The sequence below is a fragment of the Larimichthys crocea genome, unplaced genomic scaffold (assembly GCF_000972845.2).
Source record: "Larimichthys crocea isolate SSNF unplaced genomic scaffold, L_crocea_2.0 scaffold307, whole genome shotgun sequence".
Classification (NCBI taxonomy): Eukaryota; Metazoa; Chordata; class Actinopteri; family Sciaenidae; genus Larimichthys; species Larimichthys crocea.
In genome coordinates, this window is record NW_020854047.1 from 137416 (window position 1) to 150820 (window position 13405).

At 45.5% G+C, this 13405-nt stretch overlaps 1 protein-coding gene across 1 annotated transcript in view; it reads right to left on the reverse strand.

The window, feature by feature from the left end:
- Positions 1 to 889: 889 nt before the first annotated feature.
- cdh11 (cadherin 11, type 2, OB-cadherin (osteoblast)) overlaps positions 890 to 13405 on the reverse strand; it is a 79063-nt gene continuing 66547 nt past the window's right edge. Inside the window, exons 9-16 of the mRNA XM_027276117.1 lie at positions 10921 to 11034; positions 10658 to 10797; positions 9448 to 9584; positions 7568 to 7689; positions 6508 to 6625; positions 4333 to 4584; positions 3584 to 3735; positions 890 to 3486 (exon numbers count right to left, since the gene is read on the reverse strand). Coding sequence (XP_027131918.1) covers positions 3121 to 3486; positions 3584 to 3735; positions 4333 to 4584; positions 6508 to 6625; positions 7568 to 7689; positions 9448 to 9584; positions 10658 to 10797; positions 10921 to 11034 — 1401 coding nt within the window. The 3' untranslated portion in view covers positions 890 to 3120. The remainder of the gene's footprint in view (positions 3487 to 3583; positions 3736 to 4332; positions 4585 to 6507; positions 6626 to 7567; positions 7690 to 9447; positions 9585 to 10657; positions 10798 to 10920; positions 11035 to 13405) is intronic.

A 13405-nucleotide genomic window follows, 5' to 3' on the forward strand; every position in this document is an offset into this window, starting at 1 on the left:
AGTGACTGAATAAAATCTGTCTGTGTGTGTGTGTGTGTGTGTGTGTGTGTACTTTGTGTTTGCTCATGACATTTCATTATGACGGACGTGACTGAAAGTTTAAATTTCTTTTCAAAAGCAGCATTATGTGACTTTTTTTTCTCATAAACTCACAGACTTCAAATCATGTTGATTCATTTCCACTCTGCACCACGTTGGCCTGACACCTGATTTTGGTGAAACGTTGACTGCTGTTGGACTAGTCAGTGATATCAGCTGCTGCTGGGGACCTGGCTGATCAGAAGTAATGTAATCAGAAGAAATACTCGAGTACAGCTGAACATAGTTACACAGTGGGATTGCGCTCACGCATTACAAAGCACGTACTCAGACTGGTAGCTTCAGCTTTTCTTCTTCCAGTGTGGAAGTCATGAATACTTGATTGAACCTGGTCCACAGGTGAATATTTTATTGGGTTAACATTCCCATATTTACTGCTCAGGGTACACCTGACTGTCACTGCTTCCCTGAGTGGTTTGTTACCCAGAACCATCTGGGAAGTTGCAGATAACTGGATGAACCGTCACAGGCGAACTTCAACCAATCTGAACCACATAACACAGTCAAGAAGAGTGAGAACATCTTTTCTCTTCTTTAATGAAGAGATACTCTTCACTTCTTAAACTACTGGTGCTAGCTGCATCTGTGTGAACCTCTTTAACCACCATTGTTGTTTCCGAGCGTTAAATCACACCCTCGTCTCGTGCTGTAGATGCCGGGAGTTCCTCATAGGATGCATTCCCGCACGGTCTTGTGATTTCGTTCTGTCCAGCTCGGTATCCTTTGAGTATAAATGTACGCAGTGAAGTACCTGAAGCTGACACAAAGTTTATTCCCACACACGGTGTCGTATCGTTTTATAAAAAGAGCATTTATTTCAAAGTTTTTTTTCGCTTCGGAGATTGAAGCACATAGTAAAGCAACAGTACAATGTTCAGAAAATATAAGTGTGATGCTGTAACATTTTTTTTTTTTAATCTTATCTTCTTAACATGTTTTTTGTTGTAATACTGGAATATTCTGCATGTATACTAAAATAAGAACTTTTAAAATTGTACAAATCGGTACCATAAAACTTGACAGAGAATAAAAACGAGGCGTTCTCTCACTGCAACAAACACAGATTGCTAGTTTTCCTCTTGAACAGGGAGAAAGAACGAAGAAACGCCAAATCATGAAAATAAAAAAAGAAACAGAAACAAAAGAAAATGAGAGGTTGTGTTCACACAAGCTTCAAAACAAAAACTTACATTTAACTTCTGGCAGTACGTTTCTTATCGCTGCCCAAAAATAGTTCAGACACCCGTAAGAGCTGCAAAGAGTTAAACATGAATTTGTTCCTGTGTAGCTGCAGCCAAAGAAAGAACAATTATTGTCATAATAATGATAATAATAATAATAAAAAACAACAATAATAATCATAATAATATAATAACATTAAAAAAGAGATTGAACAAGAATCTGCACGCTTAAAAAGGATGTTCTGCTTTCCGCCTCTTCGTATATGCGGCTCAGAAAACACACCTTGTGTTATTTTCCAATGTGCACATTTTTTATGTTTCCATAGCGACGCGTGTTGATACAACAGGCGTCGCCGCCGCCCACGCCGCCAACGTCAGCTGGAGTGTCGTGGAAAACGGAAACACAACGCGCGTTTTCCCGGGTCGACATTTAGCGCGCCGGCAGAAACAGCAACAACATCCTGTTTTAAAAGAGTGCACGAGGCGCAAGTTGGATCCTCAAAGTGATATATCACACGTCTGCACACGTTTTTGCTCTGTACATACCTAACATGGAGAATAGTTTGCTTTCTGAATATACTTCAAGTTACAAAAAAGAAAAAAAAAAAAAAAAAAAAAAAAAAAAAAAAGAGAATGCACTGCGTTTGCAAGAGTGTCCGTTAAGTTTAAGGCGATTTTTAGAGCTCACAGGTTTTTACTCATCGTGATTGATCATCATTGGTGGACTCTGAATGACGGAAGTGATCGTTCATTGGTGGACTCGGTATATGGGAAGTGATTGTTGATGGGAGGGACACGGGGGGAGGGTGGGCGAGGAAGAAGGGCAACTTTTCTTTTCTCACGTCTTCTCTGCAGTGACGAATGAAAAACAAAGAATCATCCACAGTTTTCAAATTGAGTCTTTTTGGGAGTCGGAAACAGAAACAGAAGTATTCATGGAGCTTGTTCACAGATACTCAGTCCATGTGTGTGTAGCTACTGAAGCTAGCGGTCTCTACCGTTTCCACGTGTTGTGTTCACCTCTGGAGTTGTTGTTAATTTATTATAAGGCCACCATACTGTGAAGACGCTGCGAGCTCCTTCAGAGTATCAACAACCCAGAGTCTGTCACGCTTTCTAAACCAACAGGACCGGCTGAATTCTGCACGCACACACAACAGCGAATTTTTTAAAAAAAGTTTTGTTTCAACTGTTCGATCCTACGACACAATCTTCATCACCTTTTTATTTCTCGTTCGTAACATCAGGCGGTTGCTGAATCCCATACCAACTTTCTCTTTCGGTTTGCTTTCGTCTCTCTCTTCCTCTCTTTCTGTGTCCTTTCACACCACAAAGAGAACTAAAGGGAAATATTACCCCCATTTCTCTCAGGAACCGCAGAGGAAGTACGTGAATCCAGTCCACAAAGTATATAGAACCTCTAATAAACTAAACAGTTAGCTATAAGCAAGTCATTTTGATCATACAGCAACATTTTTTTTCCCCTCAACAATTTACTTTCAAACCGACAAACTGGTGACGTAACAAATCTCCCAGCCCGGCGATGCTCAGTCTGTAGAAAGAGAGCGGGAAAGAGACGTGGGAGACGGGAACAGGAGAGATTTGGGGAAAAGCTGGGAGCGTTTTGAGTCCAAGCGTTCATTATGTGTTCATTAACAAATCATCTTGGAGGACCAGGGAGGCGCCACGGGAGGCAGAGCTGTTAACGTCCGTCGACAAATTGGCATGAACTGATCAGGTGGTAACAATAAGGTGTTGAGGAGCGTTAACCCTCAGTTAACGAATCCTCGTGGAATCAATAAATCAGAAATCGGGGGGCGTCCACTCAGTAAGACCACTGTTAAGAGTCTTCACCGTCGTCCCCATCGTGGATGGAGCAGTCTTTGGTCCCGTACAAATCTGCCAGCTTCTTAAACCTCGGCCCCCAACTCTGCAGATAGTCATAATCCAAGTCAGACTCTGTTGTGACAGACTCGAGGGAACTCAATGACCCAGCCAATGATCCTCTGCCTTCGTATCCGTAGATCTGGATGGAGTCGTAAGGAGGTGCGGTCGGGTCGCTGTCGGCCTCTGCGATTCGAGTCTTAATGAAGTCGTCAACGTCGACGCTGTTGGCTGCGGGGCGGCCGCTGCCGGGCCTGATGGGATACTGGAGCTCTGGTTTGATGTCCTTTCTTGGCAGGAAACCGTTGGCACCGTCTGGGTTCTGAACGATTAGAAAGAGAGGACCATGCTTTAAAATGTAACAGACGAGGCTGTAACGAGACTTTCACAAGTTGTAGAAGATGAGAACATCTTCATACCTGCAGCGTAGCGATGTCGAACGCTTCCGTGTCCTCCTCGCCGCCTCCCTCGTCGTCATAGGTGATGATGTTCTCCCTGATGTCCTCCTCCTCGAACACGATCAGCGGCTCCTTCTTCTGACGCCTCAGCGCGACAAACAACACCACTATCGCTGCAGAAGAGGAACACACAAACACACAATTAAAAAAAATGGTTTGGCACGTAGTGATTACATGACTACCCTCGCACGATCTCCGTGAATAAGGAGGAAAGCGAGCATTAGGTAATTAGTATGCACTGTGGGAGATAGTGTAATTAGACCTTGGACAGTTTAATTAATATCATTATTGTATTGTGCTATACACACACACACATGCCATTTTAATTGCAGGTGGTTATCAACATGGCAGGCTTCTGAAAAGCTTCTCAGTTTTCTAGTACTGTGGTTCAGATGGAGTGTAAACTCCAGCTGCAACCTTTTTCCTTTTTTTATAGTTAGGCGGAAAAATCCGACAAAGTAATTAAATGATTATCCGAGACGGTGTAGCAGCTGATGCACACCTGACTCCAGGACCTCTGATATGAACAAGTGCATTTCCAATTACGACGTTAACGTAGGTGGACTGGATTCCCCCGGATCAGCGTTGAGTAAATATCAGGCATGTTTGGTTTCATTGCAGCAAGCTGACAGCCTGTTTCTGTAAATACATCACTAGCTGCAGGTAGAACATCTTTGTTACATCCTGTTTTTATGTTCTCAGCTCCTCACCCAGCAGAATGACGATACAGGCCAGTATAGCGATGAGCGCCCCGGTGCTGAGACCGGCCGGCAGGACGTAGGGCTCCACGTTACAGGAGAGGACGCTGTTTTTACTGTCGCAGGAGCAGACTCTGATGGTCAGGGTGTTGGTGCTGCTCAGGGCGGGGAAGCCGTTGTCGTTGATCTCGATGGGAAGGAAGTAAACGTCCTGCGTCACGCGGCTGAATCCCTTACGGAGCACGTAGATGCTGGCTGTGCTGTCTGCAGAGGGAGCAGATGGAAAGACAAGTGTTCAGACTTTTATCAGAGCTTCAGCTTCATCACTGCACACGCACATGTACAAGAGGCAATGAGGTGTGACGTTGGTGATATTAAACTCGTGTTAAAAAGCGGCTCCAGGAAATGTAATCAAAAGCCGGCGTTGCTGTTGTTATGACATGGTCTGGTTAGCTCTGTCTCTATCCCAACAATTGTTTTCTGATGTCACGTCAGCTTTATTGGAGGCAGAGGAAGAGACGACGGGCTCGGAGCTCCGTCAGAGTGAACAGTCTTTAACATTTACATTAAAAACACATTACAGAGCGATCTGTGAAGCATATGGAAGGTGAAGTACTGCACAGAGAGGAAAATGATATCACAGCTTTACATAAAGTTCTTGTGGGGTCTACCACTCTTTATTAACCCTCAGCTTCAATCTGATTACGAGCCGAGTCCTTCATTTTACCCTGAGAGCTGTGATGCTTTCAGCTCCTTCATATCTTATTTTATATTGCCAGGTGATTTGGGGTTTCTAAGGTACCAACACTCCTGCAACCACAAATGGTGGATGAAGGTGGACCATGCACCTCCAGTCCCCTTCAGGGTCGGGGCTCCGTTCCCTTTCCATAACCCTGGCTGCTGTGGGGTTCAAACAAGGCCTCACCTCAATACAAATATACAAACTAACAATGTGGAGAAGCATGAAGCATACACAGCTCACACTGGTCAAATGAATGGCAGGTGAATGGAAAGAACAGAAAGAAAAGGAGATACAGAAAAGTCACCTGAAAACAGAGCAGAGGTAAACCCCAACGCTCTCTCTGATGTCATCTGTTGCTATCGGCCTCCTGCCAACACAAGAACTCCCTGACAGGTGTGTGTGTGTGTGTGTGTGTGTGTGTGTGTGTGTGTGTGGCACCTGAGAGTCTGCAGGCAGATGGGATGACATGAGTGGAGATGAACCCCCTACCTATTTATCTGTCCGTCTATCTATTAGTGTTTTTTGATACAATTCAGAACTTCCCAAATTTCAGTATATAAATGAAGTGTGTGTGTGTGTGTGTGTGTGTGTTTACACCTCTACTTGCAGGTTAAGAAGATAAATCCACTTTTTAATCCCAAACGTTTACAAAAGTAATAAACTCGGAGCTCGGAGCAGAATCTGACTCTGCCCTCCATCGATCAGCTGTCTGTCACAGAGACTACGTCCAGGTTTTAGACAGTCTGCGGGGACGTCACGGAGACTACGTCCAGGATTTAGACAGTTTTAGACACCTTTGTTTTCAAAGTCAAACTTTTATTGTTTGTTTTTTGGTATTGTGACTGTGTGTTGGTGACGTTGTGGTGAACGTTGTGGTGAACGTTGTGGTGACGTTGTAGTGACATTGTGGTGACGTTGTGGTGAACGTCTGCTCGTGCACACACAGGGATTCTCTGCTGCTGCTCCAGTGAGTCAAAGATAGACTTCCTGATTTTATTACAGCACCCAGCAGGTCCCCTTGAATCCCAGACCTCCCTCCCTGTTGATTGCATGAAACTCGGCTCAACATATAATTCACATTTTCACTTTAATGTTCAATCTCCTGCAGCTGGAGCTCTATCTTCCTCTCAGTCTCTCTCCCAGCACTCACAGAACTTAATTCAATCAGCCGGCCCCCTAAGATATATGTACAGACGGACAGAGACCCCACTGCAATTAATACAGCCCGCAGGACTCGTGTGTGTGTGTGTGTGTGTGTGTGTGTGTGTGTGTGTGTGATTCAGAGCACCTGCTGCTTTCTACAAGGTAGTGTACGCCTCCATCTGGTTATGCTTTGATCTAATCTCAGTGAAAGAGGGGAGAGAGAGAGAGCACAGAAGAAGAAACACTGAGGACGGCTGCTGGAAGAAGGAATAAAGAAGCAGCTCCTCTGGAGGTCGTCTTACCTCTGTTGTCTTTGAGGGAGAAGTTGTGGTTGTTGGCGACTTCTGGAGCCAGGCTGAACGTGAAGTGTTGTCTGTGGGACATCTCGTCTTTGTCCGTCGCGCTCACTGTTTCAATAACCTGAATCAGACAGGAAGTCCATGTGAGACACTGTTTATCGTCCCATAGGACACGCATGCGTCAACATCAGGGCGAGGAGGTGTCCATCGGAATATAACCTCTGTTTCTGAGAACTGCAACCAACCTGTGGCACCTGTGAATACATATTCCCCCACCCTGACCATCCTGGACTACATGCCAGGATTCCTCTGCATTTCTTGCTGTTGCCTCAGAGGCATTTTTGAAGTTTTCTATCAGATTAAAGTTCGGTGGATTGGGCTGGTCTCTCCATAACGTTAATCTTGTTGGTCTGCTCGCTTACAAACACCCGTTTTCAGGGCATACCCTCTTCGACATAAGTCAACATGACCTCTTCAAGTATTCTGATGGATCCAAACTGGTCCGTGATCCCTGGCATGTGATAAATATGTTTCACTGCTTCACGGTGAATTCAGCTTGAATTCAGTGTTTGGAGGAATGTTCGTAACCGCTTCAGCACACGTCGTTTTTGCAACAACGGGACTTTGCGGGGGCGTCTTGTCGATAGCTTCGCTTCACATAAGCATCTTCTAATCGTTACAGTACTCACAGGTAACTTTAGACCTTCCTTGATCTCCCTGGAGCCGAGTCTTTGCCACTTTGGCTATTCTCTGATTCAGTCGAATGGTAGTTTTCCGTTTATTTCCACGCCTTTCTGGTTTTGGTGTCACATTTTTAAGCATTTGAGGTAATTTACCTGTGCAGCAGTGCTCCCAATGCATTTTCTTACGTACGTTCTTACGTACACGATTCTATATTACAATTTATTCCCGTTTGTTTTTTTAACACTAGAGCTCAGGGAAAAGTTGAATCGTACACTTACTGTATATCTCGAGTCACATGCACGCACACGTACACACTCTAACACACACTCTGACACACACTCTAACACACACTCTGACACACACACACGGTCAGACGTACCTTCCCCAGGGGGACAGATTCACACATGTGGATCTCTCTGTCGTTCCCAAACTCCGGCGGGTTGTCGTTCACGTCTTTCACTTTGATGTTTACACGAACTTTGGTGTCTTGGTGGTGGCCTCCTACACACACACACACACACACACACACACACACACACAGGGGAAAATCATCAGCATTCTCCTGCGTACAGTGTCAAAGTCATTACAGACTGAAAGTCATTTGTGCTGGGATGTGTGTGATTGCTCGTCTGTCTGCATTCATGGGCTGAACACACAAAGCTGAACTCTGAATATTTTCCAGCGTTGCCTGTCAGTCAGTCAGACACTCAGCCAGCCATTTGTTATTTTGATTTGCAAAAATTACAGACATGAGTTTTTGTTTTTTAGCCAGACAGACTCAGCTTTGATATGCAGAAGTGACAAACGTCACATTTCTGCCTGCTGGAAATTAAAACGAAAAAACACTGAGGACAGATTTCTGTCTCACGGTGGAACTGGACTCCTGATCCATGCAGAACATGAACTGAAAAACACGGACAGAGATGAGTGTATTTTTCTTCGTATCCGTTCATCTTTAAAAAAAGAATAAAGCAATCACCCGTGTCTACACTGCCTTGCATATTTGCAATTCTAGTCAGAATGATTTTTCCACTACCCTGTCATTACGAGGCATTTATTTAGCTTCCCTTGGCCTGTAAGCGGTTAGTGTAGCCTGCAATGGTCCTAGCTTTGTGGGCGGCGGGCCCGTTTCCATCTGGGCCGTCTGGCGTCTAGCACGCCACAGGGAAACCACGCGGCGCTCTGCAAGTTCGAGCGCCGACCACAGAATACCAGGGTGGGGCCACTGTGGCTCGCTGGCTTGGAGGGTTTGTGGGGTTTAAAGCGGGGGAGAGAGATCTCTGGAGGGGCCTGTGGGTCAACTGGCATTCCCCTCTGTTTCTCTGAGTGTTTGTGGCGCAGATGGATAGTTAAAAGTTGAGCTTTTTTACTGACTTACTTCTCACTGCGTCAAAGTCTTTGTGCCACCTACCAGCTCTCTTTAAATTAAAGCAAATAGTCGCAGTGGTGCGTCAACATCTGTTTGTATTCAGCCGTCCTATTTTCTTTCATTTTGTGAGATTATTATTTTTGTTTCTGAGTCCAATTAAGCAGTCAGAAGAAGTTTAAATCACAGACCACAGCTGAGGTCACGTATCAGATAACTCCGGCGTTTATCTGCAGCCGGCAGATCCAATGTTACGACACAAAGACGTGACACACGGCTTCATCCACCGGCCGTCGACACCACACACTGAGAGCTGGAATCACTCAACGAAAATAATATCTGCATAAAAGCAATCCCCTCCCGGCTGAAGCTGAATGTATAATTAGTTCACCGAGGCTAAGGCTTCTTCTTTGCTGACATCCACAGCAGAAATGCTAACTTTAGTCCCACCCGGAGGGAGAAAAAAATGAAAGGCAGCTTGAATCCACTTAAATTTTGTACATAAGATGTCATGGAGTGTATCCAGCACCACAGAATGACAGGTTGGGATCTGGATGTCAGCAGAATGTACAGCCTGGTGGCTGTCTGGGATTTTTTCCATCTGTTTGTTCATCTCAGACTTTGTCTCTCTCTCCAATCCTATATCAGTACACACTGTTCATCATTTCAGGAGCCCAGATCAAATCCAGCTCTTTAACGAACCGTTCTCCTGAAACGGCTGCAAATAAAGTCGAGTAAACAGCCGCTGACAGGCTCATGGTCGCTCTGTCACTTCACATTCCAACGGGATCGCCGGAGCGTGGAGGCAAAAGCATAATGAGTCTCAGTCGAAGTGGTTTTTTAGCTCATGATGACCCACACACACACACACACACACACACACACACACGTACCTATCTCTGTGGCTGACACAGAGATGTTGTGCCAGGCCTGTGTTTCTCTGTCCAGAGGTCTCGTCGTGGTGATCATGCCGTCTTCTGCGTTGACGCTGAAGAACTGCTCCACGTCCGTGTACCGAGGGATCATGTACCTGCACGCAGAGTCAACACACAAATGTCAGTCTGGTAATAAAACATCAGATAGCATCGTTTTGATGGTGTGATCATGCTGAGCGTTCAGTTCGATGATTGTGGAGATAATTTAACATGTTTTTATCTTTTATACCTCTGACAATAAGTCTAGAATTTAAAGTTTAAGCCCTCTTCGACCTTCAAGTATTACTGATTGTGCCTCAGTCCATCTACGTTCCAACCCTCACCAATGGTCAAGAGCTCTGGGTAGTGATCGAAAGAATGAAACCACGGATACGAGCGGCCATAATTAGCTCAGCTTCAGAGATGTGGTTAGGAAGCTCGGAGTAGAGCTGCTGTTTCTTCACGTCGAAAGGAGACAGCTGAGGTGGTTTGTGCATCTAAATAGGATGCCACCTGGGCGTCTTCCTTTGGAGGTGTTGGGGCTCATCCAACTGGCAGGAGACCCCTGGGCAGATCCAGAACTACATAAGCCCATCTGGCATGGGAACGCCTCGGGATCTCCCAGGAGGAGCTGGAATGTGTTGCTGTGGAGAAGGACATCTGGAGCGGCGTGCTAAACCTGCTGCCACCGCGACCCGACCCCGGATAAACGGAAAGAAAACGGATGGATGGAAAAACATTAGAAGAAAAAATCCGAGCAGTCCATGTATGAGCTGTAAATTTAAGCCTTCATTTTCCAGGGAAACGCAGTGAAAGCTTTTAGGGGAGCAGTCTGTACGTCATCTGTGCCAACAACGTTCACTCCATGATGACGAGTCAAAGCTGCGTTCAAAGACCCAGTGATTGTTTTTGAAGTAGGAGCTGTTCTTTTGTAATCCTGCATTCTGATGAAAAGTCTTTATATATAATCTCTGTGCGTGGCCACGCTGCTCTGAGTCGAATTGTTTGTTCAGTGTAGCTGAAGGAACGATATTTGAAAGTATATTTTTTTGGCGAAGTTGTACAGGAATTTACACGAGTGTGAAAATTCAAATCCCCCACCGCTGTAAGCCTGTGTTTGTGTGTGTACAGTGTGTGTTTGTGTGTGTTCAGTGTGTGTTTGTGTGTGTACAGTGTGTGTTTGTGTTACCTGACAGGATTGTTGGCAACATCAGTGTCCTTGGCGTGGACTCGTCCCACCAGGGTGCCTTCGGGCGCGTTCTCCTCTACCTCAAAGGTATAACTGGGAGCTACAAACACGGGCGGCTCGTCTGCATCCTCCACTGATATCTACACACACACACAAGGGAATATTTACGTCGTCACGCACACACACTCTTTACCTTCACATAAACACACATAAGCGCACGCTCGCATAGTTTTACAAGCATATATATATTTATATTGTTTTACCTTTATTGTGGCTTCGTCCTTATAGGGCCCCCAGGCGAGGAACTGAGGGTCAACGTGAGGGTTGGATCCATCCACCTTCAAGGTGTACGAACGCTTAGTTTCAAAGTCCACAGGCTGAGAGAGAGAGAGGGGCAGGCAGGTCAGTCAATCAGTTTCTCAGTTTATCTCCAACCTAAAGGTTTGATGAAATATATATATAAATATATAAATATTTGATCTGAATGCTGAAGAAGCTCAGAGCACATCCACTGCAGACACGTGCAGGACCCTTGTCTTCTGCTAGGGGGAGCTGTTGCTACATGAATGAACACAGCCTTGTGATCGCATGTATTAAAAGTCCAGCTATTACCAACTGTGTTATTATTACACAGCAACACACCCAGATGACCGACGTTCACCTCCAGATAATCTGCATTGCACAGTGTTACACGATAATACATAAAGTATTCTGGGACCTCGATGAATCATTTGATCGTTTCATCACATGAAATCAACACCGATCTGTTTTTAATGAGATCGTGAGTTCGGGACACGGCGTGATAAAAAGACGTATGAAGTGTTTTGGGTCACATGGTGGAAGATTGAAGTTTTCTTTTATTCCAGTTTTTCTAATCGAAACAGATCAATTAAGAAAACGTTTCAAATCCCTGACACGGGTTTTCAATATCACAGGCCGGTGTGAAGCCTGGAGATTCAATTCACTCATATTGAACTGGGTTTCAATTCACTTACTCCATATTGGGAGAAAACACATTGACTTTTAATGGCCTTGGTATTGAACTGACTTGAGTGTGTGTGTGAGATGATCCTCAGCTGAACAGCATGCACGCTTAACGAATCTTCCTGCGTCTCCTGACTGTTCTGTTCCCGTGTACAGAGCGTACAGCTCTGCAGGGGGAAACCTTTAAGTCAACAAACGTGTTGGCAGTCATTGTATAGAAGCTATAACACCCCAGAGAGGCTCTCTGCTATGATTATGAGGACTTGTGCACTGCCAGCAGCACTTGGCTGTGACTTGCACTTACTCACTGCTCTGTCACAGCCATAATCACAGTCAGTTGGGTATCAATGCCCAGATAATGACCACTTTCCCCCACTGCTGCTCCCCCTCAGACAGTACGTGGATGTTGAGCTGGCAACATTCCCAAGAGCAAGCCTGATCTTTTCATCTCCATGCTACCGACGCTTGATGAGCTCCCGGTGGGAGGGGAGGCCTCATGAGGCCCGTGCGAGGGTTTACCAGAGGTAACGAGTGATTAGGCCGGTTACCAAGACGCCCAGTGATGTAACACTGATTTCTACTGATTTGAACGAGGTTCATGAAGATTATACCAGAGAAGGTGTTACGACCAAGCAGGCTGGGAAACTGTAACTCCTCGAGCAGCATTAAGAGCGGGTGTCGTCACAGAGAGCGTCATTCGGTCTGCCGTTGATCCACTTTGCAGATATTTAGATTATCCGGGAGGCGGAGGGAACGTTACATCTTTCCTTTTTGTTGAACACGTGTCCAGCCCTCCGTCCTCTGCAGGTAAACCCTCTGAAAGCAGCTCGCAGCAGCTCTTTAATCTGAACCGTCTCCATGCGACTCATGCAAGCTCGTTTGTTTGTTTGATTGTTCCACGCTCATTGGGCCGGTCAGTCCGAGCATCATGTGACTCCGTGGCGGTCTGTCGGTGGAGGTGTGTAACATGTTGACGACAGGTACAAAGCTGAACAGGATGGATGTGACCCAGTTCCTCTGTCTCCTTCACCTCATCTCTTTCTCTTTGTCCCTCCATCTCTCTTCATCTTCTCCCTCTTTGTGTAATCAGTGTGAGATAATAATATTCACAATAATGCCTCCCCTCCCTCCCCCCCTCACTCTCTCTCTCTCTCTAACACACTCACACAGCTCCTTAATATTCTGTGGACTGCTTTCGTCAGGACACAGTTGAAAGAGAATAGCTGATTAAAGCTCATCCCCGTGTGTGTGTGTGTGTGTGTGTTTGTGAGAGAACAGAGATTAGCGGCGGCTATGATGCTGATGTGAAAGTGTGTTTAGGTGCGAGTCTGCCCATGTGTGTTTGTGTGTGTATGTTTGTGTGAGTGTGTGTTTTTTTTTGGCCTTTAATTTTGTGTGACACTGCCCTGAGGGGGCAAAAGGTGTGTTGATTTCCCTTGAGAGGCTTTGAGAGAGACACACACACACACACACACACACACACACACACACACACACACACACACACACACACACACACATCCGAGCAGAGATACTATAATCAGACTGAGAGGAGCACAAGTGTGTGTTGTGAGCGTCTCTCATTGTCTGCACGCGCACACACACACACACACACACACACACACACACACACACACACACACACACACACACACACACTTGGAATCAGCAGGCTATTAAGTTATTATTCTAAGAGACACGGGGCTCCATGAACAGGGATCGTCGGTGGCCTTACACAAATGTAACAAATTGTTTGACTTCAGC